General features: G+C 42.3%; 1 protein-coding gene across 4 annotated transcripts in view; it reads right to left on the bottom strand.

The window, feature by feature from the left end:
• The window catches only part of CTDSPL2 (CTD small phosphatase like 2), a 36,248-nt gene extending 14,701 nt beyond the window's left edge, over positions 1–21,547 (bottom strand). The window contains exons 1-10 of one of the 4 annotated variants that reach the window (XM_081965130.1): positions 21,285–21,546; positions 20,262–20,355; positions 17,894–18,017; positions 7,604–7,812; positions 6,742–6,880; positions 5,463–5,612; positions 4,793–5,011; positions 3,432–3,510; positions 2,940–3,051; positions 2,706–2,792 (exon numbers count right to left, since the gene is read on the bottom strand). In XM_081965130.1, the coding sequence (XP_081821256.1) occupies positions 2,706–2,792; positions 2,940–3,051; positions 3,432–3,510; positions 4,793–5,011; positions 5,463–5,612; positions 6,742–6,880; positions 7,604–7,789 (972 nt within the window). In that variant the 5' untranslated portion in view covers positions 7,790–7,812; positions 17,894–18,017; positions 20,262–20,355; positions 21,285–21,546. Of the gene's footprint in view, positions 1–2,705; positions 2,793–2,939; positions 3,052–3,431; positions 3,511–4,792; positions 5,012–5,462; positions 5,613–6,741; positions 6,881–7,603; positions 7,813–17,893; positions 18,018–20,261; positions 20,356–21,284 lie in introns of all 4 variants that reach the window. The other 3 variants (XM_081965131.1, XM_081965128.1, XM_081965129.1) reach the window with 3 other exon arrangements.
• Between the last annotated feature and the right edge of the window lie 665 nt (positions 21,548–22,212).

The following is a 22,212-nucleotide window of genomic DNA, read 5'->3' as shown; positions in this document are numbered from 1 at the left end:
GATTAGGAGGCTAAAACATATAAAGAACGGTTGCTGGAATTGGGTATGTCTAGCTTAATGAAAAGAAGGACTAGGAGTGACATGATAGCAGGGTTCCAGTATCTGAGGGGCTGCCACAAAGAAGAGGGAGTCAAGCTATTCTACAAAGCAACTGAGGGCAGGACAAGAAGCAATGGATGGAAACTAATTAAGGAGAGAAGTAACCTAGAACTAAGAAGACAGAACAATTAATCAGTGGAACAACTTGCCTCCGGAAGTTATAAAAGTTCCAATCTCTGGAAGAGATTGGAGAACCATTTGACTGAAATGGTACAGGGTCTCCTACCTGAGCAGGGGGTTGGACCAGAAGACCTTCACGGTCTCTTCCAACTCCCTATTCCTATTCCTATTCCATTCCATTCTTTGATTCTTGATTGTAGACAACATCTACATACTGTTGAAAAGGGAAAATTAACAAGCCTGAAAGAGAACAAAAGACCGAAACACCTCCCCCACCAACAATCAAAACTCAGATGAGACTAGATTAACATCAAACCAACAATCAAGAAGCAAACAATACCCCAATCAAGGACCTGTCTAACAAGGTAACAGTATACAGCCCAACCAAAGAACCTCCGAGACTACTCCCACTAACACACTGCTGGCAAGCCACCAGAATATAGATTGAGAGCGAGCCCCATTCCTTACCAACACTGATGATGTCACCTAGTTTGGTTAATGAATCATCTGCAAGAAAATAACCAAGTTTAGAGAGCACCAAGGATCCCTCATGTCAGCCGTGAGCTATGAATATTCTCTTTGTTGGTATCAGTCATTCATATTAAGCAACAGCTACATACATCTCAGTTACCAACTTTGGCCTTCATAATCATTCTAAAAGGTATGAGAGATTTTAAAAAAATCAAGAACTTCAAGTCATCCCTCTGTTGTTAAGACACACACATTCAATACTGTTTGAGGACCATGAGAAACAACTGAAGACTTTCCACCATACTCCATCCCTACCTAGATTTACGGGAGGTCATTTCTCAATTGCGCTTCCTCTCAGGTTACACAGGTTGTAGTGGTGCAATACTTTAGCACTATGATTGATCATTACTACTATTATTTATATTAAAGGCAAACAAATTGAGCTAACGAAGTAGCTCAATTACTCAAGACTCCTGCTGAAATAAATGCATTTGCAACAGGGTGTTTGTGAACTTATTTAAGAACGCTGACATTTCTTCTTCCTGTATTCAACCATTTTTCAGATTGTGTAAATGTTTCAAGAGTTAGCAAGAATAATAAGACTCTAAGATAAAATAAGTTAAAAGGATATGACTCTTCAGAGGCATCTTCAGTGCTCATTCTGGTCTTAGATGATAACAAATGCTCCCTAAGCACAGCTTACAGGAAACTCTACCATATACGACCTTGAGCTCCTCAATGACATATTGGGACTGATTCTGAGACATTCACAATTGCAGCTTACTCTGGGGAAGGGATTAAGAAGCCCCAGATGAAGTCCCAGAAAAATGCCCCTGAATATCAAAGTTAGGTTGTATAGTGCAAGGCCTGCACTTATTAAGAAAAAAGGTGCCAAGAATCAAAGATAGGCTTTCAGCAAGATTTAGGGTCTGGCAAATGCAAATTTTATATTTCTTTTATTGTTTCAAAATAAGTATTCTTTTGTAAATAACCCAAGACAGACATAGTTATTCTGAGTAATGTATACCATAGGCAAGAGATGAAAAACATTCTAACTACAACACAAAAAAGGCATAATCCACGTATTGGCTCTTCCTCTTACTATCCAGAATGGGTAACTACATTTTCTAAGTGCGTGTAAAAGAAGAGGATTCTGACTACTGCCATAACCAGAGAGAAGACAAGAAACCCACGTTTGTGTGTATTTTGGAAGATTTCATGTTATGTTGAAGGATGTTGAAGGATTGTAAATAAAACAAAAGACAAAAGACAAGTTTTAAAATTAGGGTAAAATACCTGGACAAGTGTCCGTTTAAGATGTCTGATGTCATTCTCCAAAGTTACTACAGAGGGGTCCAATATCGTGCGAACTACATGGAGGGAAGCTGTTGCTACTCCCAGGTACATCACACAATAGGGACCTGAGAACAACAGCCGGGGTCAGTGCAGCATCTTTGGCAGTTGCTGAAATACACCTCCTCCTCCTCCTCCTCCTCCTTCCCCTGCTCTTCACTGGCAGAATTGTTGAATGTACCGTAGATGAGAGCAAAGAATATGTTGCGAAGCACAACAACCAACAGCTAGCAATCTGGCAGGCTTCATCACCCGCAAAGCAACTCTGGCCACATAACAGCACCTAACTAGGAATGAAGGAATGGATCTACTTCTAAAAGCAAGTCATTCCCAAGGCTAACTTCCCCTTAAGAACTTCTTGTTTTATCAAATAAATATATAGATTTCATCACGTCTAGGCAAGGAGGAAAGCTGCTTAAGAGAAATGTTTCGAGCTTCCTAATGGATGACAGTTTTTCAATGGAATTATATGGAAAGTGTCATAGTAGTAATCCATATGCCACAACTCCTCTAAGATCTGACGACTTGCTTAACAATATTTCATAGAACATAACCAATGCCACTAAATTACCAACCTTTAGGAGAGCAAAAAGATGTCAGATACATAATGTTTTTCCTTAAGTTTCTTAGCAGCCACTTCACCTTAACATGATTTTGATTACCTGGTAAATGACATCCTGGAAAAGGACTGGAAACGTGAGTGCAGCATCTTCCAGTTCATTTAGACTACAGTGGACTAATGTTTCATCCTACAAATAGTTTAAAAAATGAGTCAATTTAGCAGAGGGACAGAAAAGAATTGTGTTCTCTGAAATAGCCCCATAATTTACAGTTTGCCAAAGAGAGAATATATTTCCCTCAAAAGTGAAGCAATCAACCAAATAGACTTTTCTTACCAAGTCTAGAACTAACGAGAACTCTGGAGTACTTCTGGTTTTCAATGGAAGAGCAGGCTTCCGATTAAGTTGGTCTTCTGTTAGCGGTGGGACATGTTTGATGAAGTAGTACCTAAAGATGAGTCACATCATGGCTTGATCAGAGAATACTTAAACTATGATAAAGGCATATATAATAATAAATCTACCCCCAGATTTACTTAAATGAGCCATGTAATGATACAGTTATATAACTATAACTACAGAACTTAACTATTCTACCTGGACTAACACTCCTTTTCCTATGGTTCTTCCCTTATAAATATACACCACCACCACGCTCCCCCCCCCCCAGATTTAGGGCTCTTCAAGTATGCTATTTCTCCCTTCTTCTTTGGTTTTACAGAGGGACAATCTTAGCTACTGTTCTGCCAGCAGGCACCATATGATAAATATTCATTATCATAAATATTTTCATTTATTTACACACAGACACAGAGTACGGACACGTACGGATCAAAGACTTCCCAGTCTTCTTCATAGGTGGCTTCTGCATGAGCTGATGAATAACCACTGTCTGGAGATACTGGTGCTAACAAAACACAAAAAGTTCCTCATTACTTTATAGGAAGAAAAGAAATTTTATCTTAACAATGGTCGATCATTTAGTTACTAAAATATTTCTATTTGGTATGGAATGTTTTGCCTTCCACTTTTCTTAAGAACTATTATCAATATTTTTAAGGCTTATAGTTTGACTCTTAAAATAGATACATCTATTTTACATATCAAGCTCTAAATGGTTAGGAATATTTGCAGTGAGGGCCAGGTATAATTTCACAGGTGTGTTTTAATAGATGAAAATTACCGACCTGATGAAAACTATGTGCAGAATCAAATATGAATCTTTTTAAACCAAACCTTTGGCAGTTTAAGTCCCTACTAAGGATGACGGTTACCATCTGTTTTCTTTCACACTGCAATATTATGGTGTCCTATTGTATTGTGGAATTCTGTTTTGAGACGTCATCTGATCGGCCTGATATAAATGTTCCATTAAGTAAATAAATACAGACCTTAAACCGAAAACATTATTATCAAGTTAAATTCTTATTAGCCTTAGTGATTCTGCCCTTGGCTTTGAGGAAGTGTTTGTGGACATGTGTAGATGAAGCAGAATGCATAAGGCAATTGTTTGTCAGAATACATTCATGCTCAAGTGAGCACAGGTAGTTCTCAACATACGAGAATTGAGCCCAAAATTTATGTTGTTAAGTAAGACATTTGTTACCTGAGTTTTGCCACATTTTACAACTAGTTTTGCCACATTTGTTAAGTGAATGACTGCAGTTGTTAACTAAGTAACACGGTTGTTAAGTGAATCTGGTTTCCCCCTTGACTTTGCTTGTCCGAAGGTCACCAAAGGGGATCACGTGACCCTGGGATACTGCAACCGTCATAAGTATGAGTCAGTTGTCCAGCATCTGAATGTAAATCACATGACCAAGGGGATGCTGCAACAGTGCCAAGTGTGAAAAATGGTCATAAATCACATTTTTCAGCGCCATTGTAACTTCGAATGGCCACATAACGAACCATTGTAAATCGAGGACTACCTGTAGGTACAAACAACTAGGATTTCCAATTATCCATTTATTTACCATTTGTTAATCCCATTTATAGGCTGCTGAATTCCTAAGGACTCTGGGCATTTATCAGGCAAAACAGTGAAGGGAAACAAGTCGATCAGGAGGAAGAGGGGTTTGCTCAAATGTCTCCTCTGCTCCCAACCGCCTGGGGCTGCCGTGTCTCCTGACTCTCTGGCTGGGGGAGAAGGTCCCAGGCTGGAGACAGCAACTGGGCTTCCTCCTTACCGGTCAGCGGAGGCAGATCACAGTCAGCCACATCCTCCACTTCTTCCAAGACGGTGCTGATGGCTGTTCGGACCTGGGCTGCCTGGCTGGCGTAGGGTGCTCCTCCGTTGGCTGAGACGGCAGTGCTGGTAATGATCTCATCCACCTGCTCCATATCGAGCTGCTTCACGATTTCTTCCGCCTCCACAGCTTGGCCGGGAGAATCCGAGCCCGCTGTTCCTGCAATAGAGCTTAATATTAGTGCTCTCAACTTAAGAGGAGCACCTGCACCTGCTCTTCTGTCTCTAGATTTAACATCTAAGCAGAAACCCAACAGAATATATTCCTACCGGCCTTTTTTTTCCCAAATAGGAAACAACTATTTCATAATAACAATTTTATATTTCTTTAGATCGGGAGTGCCCAACCCCCAGGCTGTGGCCCATTATTGGGCTTTGGCCTGTTTGGAACGGAGCCGCAGAAGCAGTGGGAGAGTGTGTGCACCGCTTCACTTGCGAGCGGCAGGGCACGTGCCCGCTGCATGCACAAATAGAGTTGCACGCGTGCCTGCTGCTCACACAGAGCCATCCCCTCCCCACCCCCACCCCGGCTGGGCTGCCAAGATAGAAGGATTGGAGGCCACTATTTTAGATGCATGTAAGAGCTAAATGCAGTTTTGTGTAGTACTTGCCATTTTTATTTGCTGGTGAGAAAAAATTGAAAACAGGAGAAAATATGGTCCCCAATAATGTAGTCCTTGGGGGGCTGCAGCTGGTGGGATTATCATCCAATTTTCCATTTTGCCGGACATGCTGGTTTGCCATTTCATAATTCCCAGCTTCTGGAACAGACAAACAAAAAATGCACCAAGTTTCTAGTGTGATTTTTCCAATGTAGGTTGGAGTGACAAAGTTTCAATTAAATATCAGATTCCTAGATGTGCATAAATGTACTGCAGGAATGAAACCTTAGAAAGCCAAGGCTGATACTCTTATGGCTCATGGTTTCCAAGGCAATGGAGATTCAGAATTAGCTAACTTGTAGTCTGGGAAACTGCCATTGACTTGCCATGCAGAAATCTTTAAGAAACACACAGAATACTATAAGAAAGTGGGCTAAAAGCTGCAGGAGGTGTTTTACTGTAAACTGTTAATTCAGATCATATGAGCAGTCCCTCTGTAAGGAAGATGGCCAGTTACTATATTTGGTAAATAAAATAAATGATTTGTTAAAGAGTTATCCTGAGATACGATGAGCAGCCAATGAATTTTATATAAATAAATAAACACACAGATAAATATTTGTAAATAAATCTGACATTGGTATCATTTTCTTTTTCATCACATTGCTATAAATACACTGCTTATTACATTGGTTTGTGCCGAGAGGTAACTGTAAATAGGTAATTATAAACTGCTTATATGGCTAACAAAGCAAAAACACAGGGTCCCTTTACAGCAGGCTCCCTCTGTGGACCGCCAGATGCCAGAAACTGGGCCACGCAAACAAGCCAAGCCCCATTCGCAGGATGCAGGCAGCACAACACACACACCTCTCTCTATATATATATACGGAACCATTCCCAGCGGCCCAACAGGTGAGGGGCCACTGCTTTTTACAGGGAGGCCCATTTTCATGAAAGAGAAAGTTATCCTATTAATTGTGTAAAGGAAATAATGTGGTCATGCATGAGTCTTCATTCTCTTTCTCTGTGCTCTGGAGACCTCACCTTCTTAAGCATTGGCTTCCAATCCACAAACCAGCCATGGTGGTTTAGCTCAGATGTTAAAGAAAATTAGTTTACACAATAAGGAAAAATGTTTAAAGTAAAAGAAAAAACCAAAATAAGCTCCATCACATTATCAAGAGTTTTGCAATCGTTCCCTTCTTCTCCGAAGCCAAGGTCCAAAGAATCAATGCCATAAGGAACAACGCCCTCCTTTCAGCTACAGACTGGAATATTTACAAACCTCCATTCGCTTGACTTTTCCGCCTAACTCGAGAAAGCTGTTTATTAGGCTTTTCTCCTGTTCGAGGAGTGGATGCAATTAAGTTGTCCTCTATGTCACGTTCAATTCTACTTCTCTTTGCAGGGTGTTCTCGTTCATCCTTAACAAAACAAATATACCAAATTATACCTTACAATTACTAGCAAACTTTCTCTGTTCATTTGCACTGCTTTCATGAAAATCAAATTTCCAACATTTATCTTTTTTCACCCTTTCACTTCATAGACTTTTGGCAGAAAATATAAAAGCAAAAAAACCCATATCAAGCCTAATTCAAATTTAAATTCCCATTTAGATTATACCATTTGTTCCATTTTTTCCACTGCTGTAACTTGCCAAAAAAGAGAGACAAATAAAATTCCAAGCCCACAAAAATAAAGAAATATATATTTTATATAGAAAAATCACTCTGCCCAATTTTTAATGTCAGCTACACTGATCACTTTTTCTGTTCTACCCATAGAGCGATTTAGCGGAGGGACAATCTCCTAAACAATTATTTTTAGATTTCACATTAATTTCACTTTATTTTTCTATCAAGATTATTTCTGTTTCTTCTAATATTATTGTTTTATCTTGTTTCATCTGCAAATTATACAAGAACTCCTTCCCCCTTTTCAGCCACGTCATTAACAGAAATGCTAAAAACTACAAGGCTGAATCTTGTGGCATCCCAGTTCATACCTCGTACATACTATTTGTGAGTACAGTTTTCAAATTACTGTACCATCCATTTCCAATATAACTTGCTAATTGAAATGGGGTATTTATCAAATGGCTGCATGAAATCAAGATTTTTCTCTTGCTTATTTCCACAATATACCTTTGGGGTACTTCCTTTAATGAACTTTTTAATTGAGGATAGTAAGCCAGTTTCATTTTTCTGAAGTTTTCCTCCACCAACAGTTATGTTCTCCTCCACATCTGAGTATTTTCTCTTTACTCTCAATGCACGCTGTGTGTGATTTTGATTTGACTGCTGAGAAGCTTTCCGTGTTCTCAGCCTCATTTTTGATGGTATCACATGTAAAGCTAGGTAAGACAAGAAGAGAAAATACATTAAGTTTTAAAACTTTAGAAATCTTTAATCTTCTAAAATAACAACAGTACTTAATTAAAAGGAAAATTAAGCTTATTCTGCAATCAATATAAGCAATTATCACCTTTACAACTGGATTCTAGGTACTAAAAAAATTAAGCTTGGTATCTAGCAATTTGAGAAATGAAGCCATTGTTTACAACCTCTTCTTTTTACATTCTTACACAATCAGCCCTAAGAAAATTGGAGAACTCAATGAATCAGCCACACGGTTCACAATTCAGTTAAGTCATGCATACAAAGCAAACAGTAGCACATGGAATGTTTTCCCCCAAACCTGTCTTTCTGCATTCCATTCATACATGCTTTTCTGAATAAAAAGCCTTCTAGGATAAGCAGGTGCTAAAGGAAAAGCATCTAACTTCTGACACAGCTGTAGTGGAAGCAGATTTATCCCACCTATTTCTGTCAGGTACGGTAAGCCTGTAGGAAGCTACCTTGTGTCACCAATTGGCAAAAGCTCCCTGGGATTTCAAGAAGGAATTACTCAAGACTATACAATTACAGAATAAGAGAGTTGGAAGGGATCCTGGAGGTCTTCCAGGTGATCCTGGTGAAGCAGGAGACCTCATACCTTTTTGGACTAATGGCTGTCCAGTCTCTTCTTCAAAACCTGCAGTGATGGAGTACCTACAAATTCTGAAGGCAATTTGTTCTACTGGCTAATAATTCTCACCGTCAGGAAACTTCCCCTTCGTTCTACGGTAGGTGAGGGTCTACTTTTCAAATGCCTTACTGAAATCCAAGTATATTATGTCCACAGTATTTCACTGGTCTACTAATCTAGTCACTTTCCCAAAGAATGCAATCAGGTTTCTCACATATCTCTTAGACAAACCCATGTTGGCATCTAGTAAGCTTTGCTTGTTTCCAGATGTTCACAGATCCATTGCTTATCTTTTTCCAGGACCCTTTCCAGATATTGATATCAGGCTGATTGGTCTGTAGTTTTCTCAATCCATTTCCCCCTTTTTAAAGATAGGAACCACATCAGCTCTTTTCCAGTCTTCTGATATTTCCCTGGTGCTCCAGGATTTTAGAGAAAGATATGGCTGAATGTTTCCAAGATTAGGTCTACCAGCTTCTACAGAAATCTGAGATGTAATCTATCTAATCTTGGTAATGTGAACTTGTCTACAGTGGATAGGCGTTTTACCATTTTCTTTCCTATTTTTACTTGTATTCTTAATCAACAGATTAGGTTTTACAGTACTGCTTTTTGTTAGGTTGAACTATTTTATCTTTTTATGCAAAGACAGATACAAAGAATGAATTACGCAACTCCTCTTTCTCCCTACTGCCCATTACCTTCTTGCTATCCCCATTTTGGCTGGCAAAGTGCTGCAGAAGATATATGTTCGGTCTCCCCCCCACCCGGCCCCCGGAGAACTACAATGCTGATCCGGCACTCGAAGAAATCCAGTTTGACACTCCTGTTGTAGACCATGGTTTAGGATTCGAAAGTTCTCTTGATGGCATCATCTTTTAAGTCAGTGTTTTATTACAAAAGTTCTCCATTCCCTCATTCAATGACATTTCTTTTTCTGAGGGCAATTCAGTCTGGGATCCTTAAATAATTTACATCTATTACCAGATCTTCTCTACAAACTGTCTACAAAATCAGAAACCAATCAAACTGTTCAAGTTCTCAGCTTATTATCTGGAAAAACAACAAAAACCAAGAAAAGATGCTTCCACTGATGGGAAGCTACGGGGATGAAAGGTTAAAAGACCTGTCAGCTGCCATCTTCACTTCTTTGAAGCTCGCTAGCAACTGCCATAACCAGGGGGAGGGGGCATTTGGGACGGGAAGAGGCGTGAAATAACGCTATGGGAAATTGGAGAGTATGGACACTGACAGCAACCAGAGGTGACAAGCCATGCTATGTTTTCCTGCCTTCAAGGATGCTAGCCCTGGGAAAGGAATTTACTGTGGTGCCTGCAGTACCAGGTTCCCAAAACATTGGAACAGGACCCGATTGGACTATTCTCCCAGAGGGGTGGAGTTTTGACATTGAGGGATTGCTTTCAATATATGAGTTCCCATGTTTTTTCTTCAGAGCTTGCCTTGCTCACCTAGCACTCAGCATCTCTAGTAAAAGTACCCTTTTCTAACATCAATGGAGTCAAGGGTAGTTCTTTCCTAGGGAATAAGCTGGAGCCAGTCTGACCATAGGCAAGCTCTGCTGTAAGTCAACCAGGTAGATCTACGGACATCTGCTGCAGCAGTTAAAACTGAATTGGGAATTTATTCATGCACTATCCAAAATCAGAACATTAACTGCTGGCACAAAATCAACGAAATGGAGACTGACAGACAAATTATGCTTACTAGAGCAGGAAAAATCACAATCATAAACCTCTAGGATCACTACACTGATAGATTTTGTAAGTAGATGTGCCCGTCCTCTCTCTTGTGTAACAGGGGAACAAACTAAAAAAAGAGCTGCCCAAATAATCAAGGATGTAGAAGTGCAAAATGATATAGCTATCCTTAGTAAGGTTGGTAACTTGAAATGGCTGAGTAAATACAAACATACTTTTTCAAATAGACAACTATTTAAAGTTACAACTCCCACAAACAAGATTCGAACAGCTTGACATAATGGTCAGAGATGGGAGATTCAATTCTATACCCTATAATAGACATCTGCATTTTTAGAGCGGAAGAAGCAGAAGTCTTGGCTCACATCCTATTTGATTGTTGCCTGTATAAGAGGGTGAGAAACAGGGACCTCGGCCTATGTACTAAACGAATGGTTCATTGGGAACCTCATATCAAAACAACTTACCTTATGTCCGGTCAGAATTTGAAAACAACATTTAATACTGCACAGGACTTGAGCAAAATGGTTCGGTTAAGATCGGCATAAGTGGGACTGATGTGGGTAGATCACGGGTGTCAAAGTGCGTCATGCTGCCATCGTGGCGTTTCACGATAAGTTTTCCCTTCGTGGAGTTGGGTGGGTGTGGCCTGCGTGTGACGCCCCTGGCTCACAGGCTGCCAGTTTGACACCCCTGGGGTAGATTGTAGGGGTGACACTGAAATATAATTTTATCATATTTTATTTATCCATATATTAAATTATTGTATTTTATTCCAATTCCATTTTAAATTATTATCAGATTTTAGAAACAATTTGTGTTTGGAGCTCTGCACTTTGATATGGCCCATGGTCTAATCAATAAAGTAGGCTAAACTAAGTCAACCAGGAGACCAATGTCGACTGAGGGGACTGAGCAAAAAATGACAAGCCATGAAAGTGGTTTGGAAGAAGCCAGAGTTCACGGAGGACCCCCTGCCAAACTGCATGGCCCAAAGGAGGAGCTCGAATGGCTGGAGAATGTGAGCATCGGCGAGGAAGCCCCAAAGCCCCAGTGGTCACTCAGCCTGGAGGTGAAAGATGCAGGAGAGCAGAAAGCCATCGGCATAATATACATCCAGGGGAGCTGCGGAGCCAGGAGATGGAAACAACATGGTGGCCGGGGTGAGGAAGAGCTTCCAACAAGCAGGAAAACCCAAAGGGTACTGAAGGATGCCTCTGGGAACCAACGAGCCAAGGAACCCATGGCCCAGTTGGCTGAACCTCGACCCATGCTGGGGCCAGCAGGAGATGGCCTTGCAATTTGGCTTTTAATAGTTTTTTTAGCACCTCCCACACTAATTTCACGTGGTCTTCCATTGTCTCAGAATAAATGAAGGTATCGACCAGGTACATCACCATTCCCTTATACAAGTGCTCATGCAGCACTTCATTGATTAGTTGCATGAACACTGCAGGTGCTCCTTGCAACCCGAAAGGCATCACTCAGAACTGGAAGCACCTTAAGGGGCAATTGAAAGCAGTTCTCGCTGCCTTATTTTATTCTTATTCCAGCATGTCCTTCGTAAGGGGGAAAAGGGTACATGTTTTCCACACAAACACTACTGATCCCTTGAAAATTCACGCATAATCTCAAAGACCCATCGTTAAAAGCCATGGTGGCGCAGTGGTTAGAGCGCAGTACTGCAGGCTACTTCTGCTGACTGACTGCAATTTGGCAGTTCAAATCTCACCAGGCTCCAGGTTGACTCAGCCTTCCATCCTTTTGAGGTGGGTAAAATGAGGACACAGATTATTGGGGGCAAGAGGCTGACTCTGTAAACCGCTTAGAGTGCTGTAAAGCCTTGTGAAGCGGTATATAAGTCTAAGTGGTATTGCTATTCTTCTCTTTGAAAGAGCACTGGGGCAGCCAGTGAATTGATGGGCTCTATATTTCCCCTCCCCACCAGTGGGGTTTTGCTACCTTTGCACTTCACCCTTATGCGTTGCAGTCCACCTGCTCCAACAACTCCAGCACCAGTTGTTGTCTTTCCACTTCTTCAGCCATGCCAACCCCAATATTTGGGGTCTTTGACATTTTCAGGACGACTATCAACTGTCGAGGTTCCTCGTGGCTTCCTGATCTCAGGCTAATTGGCTCGGTTAAATATGCTGCTGGCAACCCCCCAGTAAGGAAGCCTTCTACTTTTTCAAACTTCATAGGCTGTCTCAATTTTTTAAGTCTCAGTCCCATCTTTTCTATAATTTGCAGGCTAACCAAGCAACGGGTGCAAATTGAGTCTACCAGGGCCATGAAGACCCCTTCTCGCCCGAGTGGGGCACTAGCATCTCCACCTGGGCAGTCAGAGGCGATGGTTCCACTTACCATCAGATTTGCTGTTGCTTTTGTAGAAGACCAGGTTGAGGTTACTGGCGATCAGAGTTCCCTCCCTCTCGCTAGAGGGGGAAGAGACTTCCATGACCTGCTGCGCCACCCGCATCTTCTCTTTTCCCTTCCTCAGTGTCTTCTTGGCCTTCCGGCCCGGGCCCCTCACTAACGACATGGGTTGCAGGGCCCGGCAGTTGGCTGCTCATTGGCCCTCTTTTCCACATCGGAAAGAGGCTCCAGGCGGGTTCACCCTAGGGGTGGCAGGAGGGGCTGTTGATTCCTATTGAGCCCTAAAATATCCCTTATTTAATAATAATACATTATTTTAGGACTTCAAATTTTTTCTAGTACAACAAATATGTTCAATGAAGTCTGACTAGGAATACTATTTTGAGCATTTCTTATTTAATCAGAATCTCTTAGAGAAGTTCCCATCACAATGTAAATGTTAAGGCACTGTAGAACTTTAGATAGTTCTAAAGAGTTTAGAAACTTTTTTAAAAAGTTGAACAACTGTCCACCTTTGCTTTTAATTTATTAACTGAATAATTTTAATTTATTTTTATTAAATTTTATTCCATTATTTTAACAGTTCTTTAGCTTAGCATTTTTTCTTAATGATTAGCTATCCAGCTTGATTTTGGCCCATCTGAAGATCCTGATTTCTAAAACTCCCTGCCAGCTTCCCATAAGCAGTCAACAGGAAAACAGGCAGGAAGTCAGAACTCACTCCCACTCCTAGGGCCTTTTTGGCTGCACATGGTCATTCTGTTTCTCTGTTTAAGTTAGAAAATTTTGACTTATTATTGAAGCTTGTTTGCCACCGCATTTATTTTTCTATTTATGACATATACTTTTCATAAATGATCTATGGGTCTGTCCATCATAAGGGTAAAAAAATATGGTCAACTTAAAATTTAATGTTCATTCTAATCACACCAGACTGCACTACCTTTCTCTCAAAGGATGACCCAACATGTCACAGGGTTACTATAGGTATTATAAATACCTATTATAAATATATAGCTAGCCTTGGAGGTTTTATGCCAAAGCCAAACTTATTTCCATGGGGCAAGAATTAAGCCTTAATATATGTTTAAGTACAGAATATCTCCTGGGGACAGATACCTGCTGTACAAATTCAGAAGAGATAGCACAATATTTGAGGTGGGGAGAGAAAAGAGAAGAAAAAGAAGCAGGCAATCCAGCACTTAAACTGCTTAAGTTTTAGGAAAACAATCCTATCACATCTTTAAAACTCATAGATTTAATTATGATTATCTTCACTGAATAAAACACGAATCTATTGCCAAAGTTTAGGTTACACTTCAAATATGCACACACAAACATAGGCACATAGAGAAACAGGGCTGAAAACTATGAAATACAGAACGTCAGATTGGTATGAAATGTATAAATTATACATGTCAGGAACGGTATCCACTTGCAAAAACAGCAGTTACAAATGGATAAAGATATTAAATATTCCGGTTTTGTCTTTCACAGCCCATCTCTCTTAAGCAGTGTTGGGTTTCAGCGACTGTGGTCTAACCAGGTCAACACCAGGAAATCTGTTGTCAAGACTACAATTATTATAAACCCTGATGTTTATAATACTGCCCAATATTAAATAGTATTAAATATATAACAAGCCCCTCTATTCTTAAATGGAGCCTCAGAGCCTCATTAAAGGTAGGTATCAAATTGAAATTGAAGTATGATCGATAAGGAAGATTATTAAACACACAGGAAGTAAGTATATACGGTCCCGCTGTACAGAGGGCAGCATGGTGGCTCAGCAGTTAAGTTGCTGGGCTTGTCGCCTGGAAAGTCGGCAGCCCAGGTTCAAGACCCGAACGCCACAAAACAGGGTGAGCTCCCATCCTCACTCCAGCTCCTGACAACCTAGCAGTTCGAAAGCAGGCAAATGCAAGTAGATAAATAGATACCACTTTGGTGGGAAGGTAACAGTGCTCTGTGGCTCCATGACTGTGGAAATGTCTTCAGACAGCGCTGAATCAATGGCCTTGAAATGGAGATGAGCACCGCTCCCTATAGTCAGCTATGACTAGCAGAGTAAAACCCACAGGGACTTTTTTATTTGAAGATAAGCTATTCAAGTTGAAAAAGTTTTGCTTATCAATTATGGAGCAAAACTATAATGTAAGTTAGAAGCACTAAGGAACTTGATATATAAGGGTCCAGAACAATTTATATTTTAGTGAATTCTGTATTAGGAGGTTCTTCTCAAAATATATTCAGAACTAAACCTATCCAGAAATGTATTTGTCCATGCTTTAATCTTATTCTAAAAAATTTATAGCTGGGAAATTAATAAGACAATTGAAAATAATGGAAAACATTAACTGCAATTCAATTTTAGAATAAAGTAGCTTCCTTTTGGATGCTCACATTAGGGCCTTGTATCAATCATTTGGTCAAAAATACCTGGAATTTAAAAGAGTTTTCTTCTTTTTGTTAAAACAGGGCTCCCTCTTCATACCCCAAACATTGGCTTTTATCTTGGTTTAGCATGGTTTGGAAATTCAGTTACTGTAGTTGGCTAATTATGATTTATGGCTTAGTGCAGGGGTTCCTACACTTTTTGCCATCACAGCTCTGTTTAGTATAATCTTAATATACACGCCTCCTCTAAAAGTGTAACTCCTAAAATGAACAAGTCCACAATTAAGCCTCTCCATTTATTCTCCTTTGATCATGAAACCCCAGATACCTTTTGGCCAGCAACTCACTCTCACCTAATGAAACACTTTGGGGCAAGAATGAGGGAAAGAATACACACACTTTAGTTCCCAGAAGAAAGACAGGCTATAAATACCATAAAAACTCACTATATAGAAAAGTAACCATCTCTTCTACTGTATAATATTCTTGCTGCAAAGCTTAGAGAAGTGTTTGCTGGAATAAAAAGACATTGAAAGCTAAAACAAATTATTTATCAGGCTTAGGAGATAGTATCGCTATTTAGTATAATCTTTAGTCTATTTATTAAGTCACAGCAATTTCAAAAGTGAATTTCTCCAAAATAGGTATAAAAATTGAGGTTCCTGGCTTCTTCAAATTCAGCAGCAACAGGATGACATGGGAAGAGCAGTTAAGGTGGACATAACATGAGTCTGAAGGAGATGAGAAATTAGATTATCAGGAAGAGAGGAGAATCTACAATCATATAAAAAGCGAGTAGATGCCACTGACCTTTTTTTTTTTTACTTTTTCAATATATTTCCACATACAAATATTTAATCAAAATAACAATACAATTAGTATTGTTGAATACTAACAGATAAATGGGATATAGTTTAACAAATATCTGCACCTTTCACATTTTGTACTCCTTTGTGGTCTTTATAAGATTCTATAGTACATGTCAAACTCGTATCGTCACGTTGTCATCACATGACATAGTGCGACTTTTTCCCCCTTTGCTAAAACAGGTGTGGGTGTGGCCAGTGTATGATGCATCTAGCCCTTGGGCTCTGAGTTTGACTCTCCTGTTATAGTAAGATATAAAGGCACAATGTCCATGTGGGAATAGTAAGTACACTTTTACATTTACCACTACCTCAAATGCCTAAAATCAGAATCATCATGATTCTGAATGATCAGAACATTGTTAGAAAGGACCTAGGACAAACATGAAACCTCAGATATTTACTTTGATTTATTTTAGTGTATGGTATCATCGTGCTCAGTTCAAAAGCTCTCTTAAGCCTTCAGAAATGTTATAGATGCCCAATAAGGGATTATGAAAGTTTACCAAAAGTAGACATCGATCATTCCACTGTCCAGAAGATCATCTACAAGTGAAGATTTGGAGCTGTCAACTTGCCCCGGCTAGGCTGTCCCAATCTGTTTAGCCTCAGAGTAGAGACCAAGATGCTGAAAGAAGTTCATCGTGTGGCCTACAGGGAGATCTTGCCTCTACTGATGTTAAAGGCATGAATCTACCATTAGAAAGAAGTAACACACATTAGATCTTCATGGGAAGACTGCCAGGAGGAAACTTTACTGACCAGAAAGAACCTCAGAGTGAGAATCAACGCCTAAGAAAAGACAATGCTGGCTTTGGACAGACAAGGCAAATACAGAGTTATTTGATCAAAGTTGACCTTCTGGGAAAACCCAAAACAGCATTTCACCTGAAGAACCCGACACCAACTGCAAGGCAAGGCAAAGCTTTGTATGAGGGGAACTCACTATCATAGAATTCACTATGAAAACAAACATCAAATCAAATCAAAACATTTATTACCGCCAGCACAAAAGGGGTGGGGTAAAAGATACAAGAGAATAAAAATTAAACATAAAAATCTAAAAAGTATAAAAACAAAAATCTAAAAAGAATTTAAAAGGAGGGCTAGAAGTAGGGGAGTGTAGGGGAGCATGGCAAACCAAATCTACCATAATACAAAACACTCCGCAACAGTCTAGAATCTAGATATTCATTAAAAGGAATTTGTAACACAGGTCACCTTCTGACATATTTAAACTGCTGCTGCACAGAACCTCGCAACACCACCTTATAGGAGGCTGGCATCTGGGAGCAACGGGAAGATAGAATGCCAGTTGGGCTCACTGGCAAATGAAGGTTGGGGACCTGGCTGGGTCCACTTGGCACTGTCTGTCTGCTACATGCTGTTTAATGAGTGCTTTGGCCTGGTCCCATGCGCAGTAGAAGCCCAGGAATGAGATTTTAGTTTGCCATTGTCTTATTCATGTGGACTGAAAATCATCCCTCATCGTCTCTGGAACAAGGCCAAGGGGAAAAACGGTTTGGTCTGAGCCAGAAGTATGGACTATAACTTTGTTGCTTGTTTCCTTACGATTTATATTGATTGTTTCCTGATTGCTTATTTGTACCCTATGACTATCATTAAGTGTTGTACCTTATGATTCTTGATGAAAGTGTCTTTTTATGTACACTGAAGCATCTGCACCAAAGGCAATTTTTTTGTGTGTCCAATCACACTTGGCCAATAAAGAATTCTGTTCTATTCTCTTGCCTACACGCTAGTCTCTACTTCCATGAGATCCTTTAGACGTTGCAGTTGAAAAAAAATCTGCAGTGAAAGGGAAAATATTCCTCCTAGTGCATGACAGAGACTGATAGTTATAAGGATTACCTACTTAAGGAGGTTTTTTTTCTTGTATATAATTTGCATTAAATACATTTTGTAACAAAAAAGCAAAGGAAATTAACAAGTAAATTGTAAAAAAGGAGTGGAATAGAGTAAGTTATAAAGAAGTGAGCTTTTTTTCTTAATAGTAGTTACATTTATATTTTACCTTTTCTAAGATTACCTGGGCAGCAGGATGGCTCAGAGGTTTATTAAGGCTTGTCAGCTGGAAAATCAACAGCCGAGGTTCAAGAGCCAAGCTCCCTATGACAGAATGAACTCACGTCCTCATCCCAGCTCCTGCCAGCCTAACAGTTTGAAAGCATGCAAATGCGAGTAGATAAATAGGTAGTACTTCGGTGGGAAGGCAACAGTGTTCTGTGATGTCATGCTGGCCACATGACCATGGAAAAATCTCAGTTAGCACTGACTCAATGGTCTTGAAACGGAGATGAGTAGCGTCCCCTAAAGTAGGCTATAGATAGCGGACTAAAATCTGCCATAATTTCCTTCTGTTCATTGTTTACTCTTTCTAATCATCAAACTCTATAAATCACGTTTGTTTTTTTCCTTTTTTTTCCAGCAACAAATCTGCCTATATAAGGCTGTTTCTGCCAAAGGGGCAATCGTCAAGAGTCTGCTTACTTCTTCTACAGAACAAAATGACATATTTCTTAGTTTTTTGTTGAATGATTGCAAAGTCAGTATTTCTTTTTTTTTCTATTATAGGTAGTCCTCAACGTACAACAATAATATACCCAATATTTCTGTTGCTAAGCAAGATGGTTGTTAAATGAATTCTGCCCCATTTTACAACCTTTCTTGCTGCAGTTGTTAAGTTGATCATTGCAGTTGTTAAGTAACTCAATTGTTAAGTAAATCTGGCTTCTCCATTGACTTTGCTTGTCAGAAGGTCCCAGACACTGCAATCGTCATATAGTCCAGGTGCCAAGCATCCAATTTTAATCATGTGGCCATGGGGATGCTGCAATAGTCATAAGTGTGGGGAAATGGTCGTAAGTCACTTTTTTCAGTGCTGTTGTAATTGTGATGGTTCACTAAATAAATAGTTGTAAGTGGCGGACTGCTAGTATATTATCTTTGCCTTTTATATACTTTGAAGATAAAATATTAATATTTTTAAAAATATTTCTCTTAAAAAACAGAAAACAACTTTACATGATGTATATTTATTTTTTGACAAGATTAAGTACATTAATGGAGTACAACATTACTTAAAATGCTGAACTAGAATAAGATTTCACAAACCAGTACCAGTCACTTCTAAATAATAATAAAACTATTGACCAACTAAAATAGTGTTTCAAAAAAGTTAAGAATGTTTCATTTTCTATCAAAGAAGAAAACATCTAAAGAATCAAAGCAATTACCCTGATCAATTGAACTAATTGGCATGCAGTCCAGCAGCCAAGCCTCTGAGAGAACAGGGTACCTCAAGGTACAGAAAGTAAGGCTACAAATGTTTGTAAGAAAGCAAATAAAGTGTGCCCTTGTCCTTTATGTGTGCTCAACAAGGAAACACACAATACTCTCAAAGCATAAGTCCACATTCCCAATAAACCTCCTCAAGGACTTCTTTTACCCAAACTGTGACAGAGGTATATGCAAAAGGTCTAGGAATTAATTGCCAAGTGAAATAATTGCATGGCAGTTAATGGGAAAGAGTTGCTATTTTGATTTTGGACAGCCACTGCCAGTCAGAACAATAAAAGGTAAATAATCTAATATAACACAATTTTCCAAGTTTATTTTTTTCTGGGATTCTAATTTCCTTCTTGGGGGAGAAAAAACTATTTTTTTTCTTGTCCACTGGAGCTTTCCGTCATCTGGGGGCCTCAAAAGATGTGGCACTATATGTCCTCCAACCCTTGGATCCCTTGGCTGCCATGACATCCAGCATTTCTGCAGTGCAATCTGCAGACTCCATCACTCTTTTTGGCTGAGTTGCCTTCCTTCATTATGAACTTCCCACACTTCCCTTTCAGAGGGGACTACCTTCCTTCCGTGCCCTCCATTGGGATACCATACCCAAGGGATCACTGACAGAACTCCAGTAAGTTTAGGAGAAAGCAGCAGCAGTTTATGCTTTTTTTCCCATTCAGTTTGACAGCAGGCACAAACTACAACAGCTTTAGTCAGCCTCTCTCTCTCTCTTCCAATGCCAGAGCAAACTGAGAGGCTCCCAGTTATTTGGCATACACAGAGGATATGGTGGTGAAGGAGGATTACTCATGGCCACAAATTATGGCCAGCTACTGTGCCAAGTGAAAATTCATAAACCCCTGATGACTACATTTATAAAAACCATTCCTTGAAGCGTTAAGTAATAGCTCAGGAGAAGGCGTAATGCATGCATGTCACTAAAGCAACATTTAAATTAGCCTTACGGTGAACAGGAAAGGCAAAACACACAGTGCTTATTCTTCTCCCACCCAAAAACAACATTCATCACAGACTCCATTCCTTCAAATATAGAATGAATAAAAAACACTATTACACTTCAATGGCTAATATGAAGTTTAGTAACTTACTTGTAGGGCCTTTTTAATCTTCGAATCCCTTTATTGACATTAAGTAATTAACCCTTGCAGCACCAGAAGTTTGTGATGAATTATTCCCATTTTACTAGTGGAGAAATGGAAAACAGAGATTAAATTATTTGTCCAGTAAAAGCAAAGAATAATAGAGGAGCAAATAGATTTGAAAAGCACCCCAGAAGAGTCTTTCAACGGTCCTGTCCTTATACACAGTGGGGGCAGCGCTGCTTCCTTTAGCTCTAGAAATCGTCCCTGCACATCGGTCCTCCTTCTCCAGGCACGCCGTTTACTCGCCCCACCGCCCTCTCCCACCGCCTGAGCCTCCACCAAGCCTCCCTCCTCTTCCGCCGCTTCCCGTTTGCACTTTTCCTCCCCGTTTCCTCCCTGGGGCCAAATGTTAGGGAGGCGGTTCCTGTGCGCGGGTGGACGGAGCGAAAGGCCCGGGGGGCTTCGGGGAGCAGCCGGGGCAAAACTGAAACCGACCATCCGGGCAGCGCTGTGGAAGTACCGACTTGGCCGCCGTCCCCCACCCGACGGCGAGCAGGTGGAGCGGCTCCTCCTCCGGGGGTCTCGGGCTCCCCGCCTCCCGGGATGGCGCCATCCCCGCCCTCCCCCCCACCGGCGCCCAGGCTCATCGGGCCAACCGCCTCCCGGGCGCTGCGCCGCGGGGAACAAAGGCGGCTCCCCGGCCCCGAGGGCTCCCCCCGCCGCCCGGGAGGCAAGAGCGCTTCCCCGGGGCTCGGCGGACCCTCCGGGGGCTCCTGGCGGGATCGGCCGAAGGGGGCTCCCCGCGCGCCGATGACCTTGGAGCGCCGCTTCCCGCTCGCCTGGCCGGCCCCGTTGCTAAGTGCCCGCCGGGACCCTCCGGCCGGCGGCGGCCGCGCGCAGAGCAACAGGGGCGGCCGCGGCGGGAAGCTCGGCCTAGGCGGAGGGGGCGGCGCAAGGCCTGCGCGGGAGCCCCGGGCGAAGGGCGCGCTCCCCGGGCCCGCCGCCTCCTGCGCCGCGGGCGGCCGTTACCTGTGAAGCGCCGAGGGAAGGTGGGGCAGTCGGGCGCCTCCCCGCCGCCGGAGACCGGCCCCGCAGCGGCAGGGCAGCCCAGGCCCCGCAGGCCTCCCCCGCCGCGCGGCTCGCACAAAGCGCCGCCGCCGCCGCCGCTCCCGCCGCCGCCGGTCTCGGTCGCGCTCAGCAGCCCCAGCAGCGGCCGGTCGCCATTTCCCGCCTACCGACCTGCTGCGCCGCGCGGAAGGACCCGGATGCTGGCGGGGGAGGGGAGGCGCGAGCCCGGCGGCCTGCCCGACGCCCACACTGCGCAGGCGCGGGGGGGCGGGGCGAGCGGGGCGAGCGGCGGAAGAGGCGCTTCTCCGGCGACACAGCCGCTGCTTTCGGGGAGCGGGAGGGCCGAGGCCGCCCGGGGCCCCAGCTGGCCGCCCGCGGAGGATGGCGGCTCCCGGAGAAGCCCTCCGCTGCACGGGTGGCGCCTTGGCCCCCAGGGACGCCGCCCGTCGGAGGGGGCGCAGGGCGGGAGGAGGGCGAAGGCTCCCGGGGAGGCTTTGCAGGAGAGGAGCCTCGAGCTCAGGGACCGGGGACGCCGTGGGGCTCGCCCGTCTTCAGCAAGCCTTCCCCTGCTGGAAATGGATGGCGGAGACCCCGTCGGGGTGCCCCGGGATCTGGCGCCTCTTTCCTGGGCGCCCTGCTAGATGCCCTGGCAGAGGCTGCGCCTGCACGATGCGTGGCCAACACCTTCCCCCCCCCCCCCCGCAGACTGGCAGGCAGAAGGGCAAGACGTGCCCCGAAGGCTCCTGGTCAACATGAACGGCTGCAGAGGGAGGTGAAGGAGGAGTGACCGATGGGGCTCAGTCTTTGGGCCAGCATTCAACACTTGCAGTGAGCAGGACAATGAGATGGAAGGGAAATTGGGGAAATGAAGTTTGTAATTAATCTGGAG

The sequence above is a fragment of the Natrix helvetica genome (assembly GCF_964273705.1).
Source record: "Natrix helvetica genome assembly, chromosome: 12".
Taxonomy (NCBI): domain Eukaryota; kingdom Metazoa; phylum Chordata; class Lepidosauria; order Squamata; family Natricidae; genus Natrix; species Natrix helvetica.
The sequence above is the reverse complement of the archived record's forward strand: the minus strand, read 5'-3'. Positions and strand labels throughout refer to the sequence as shown.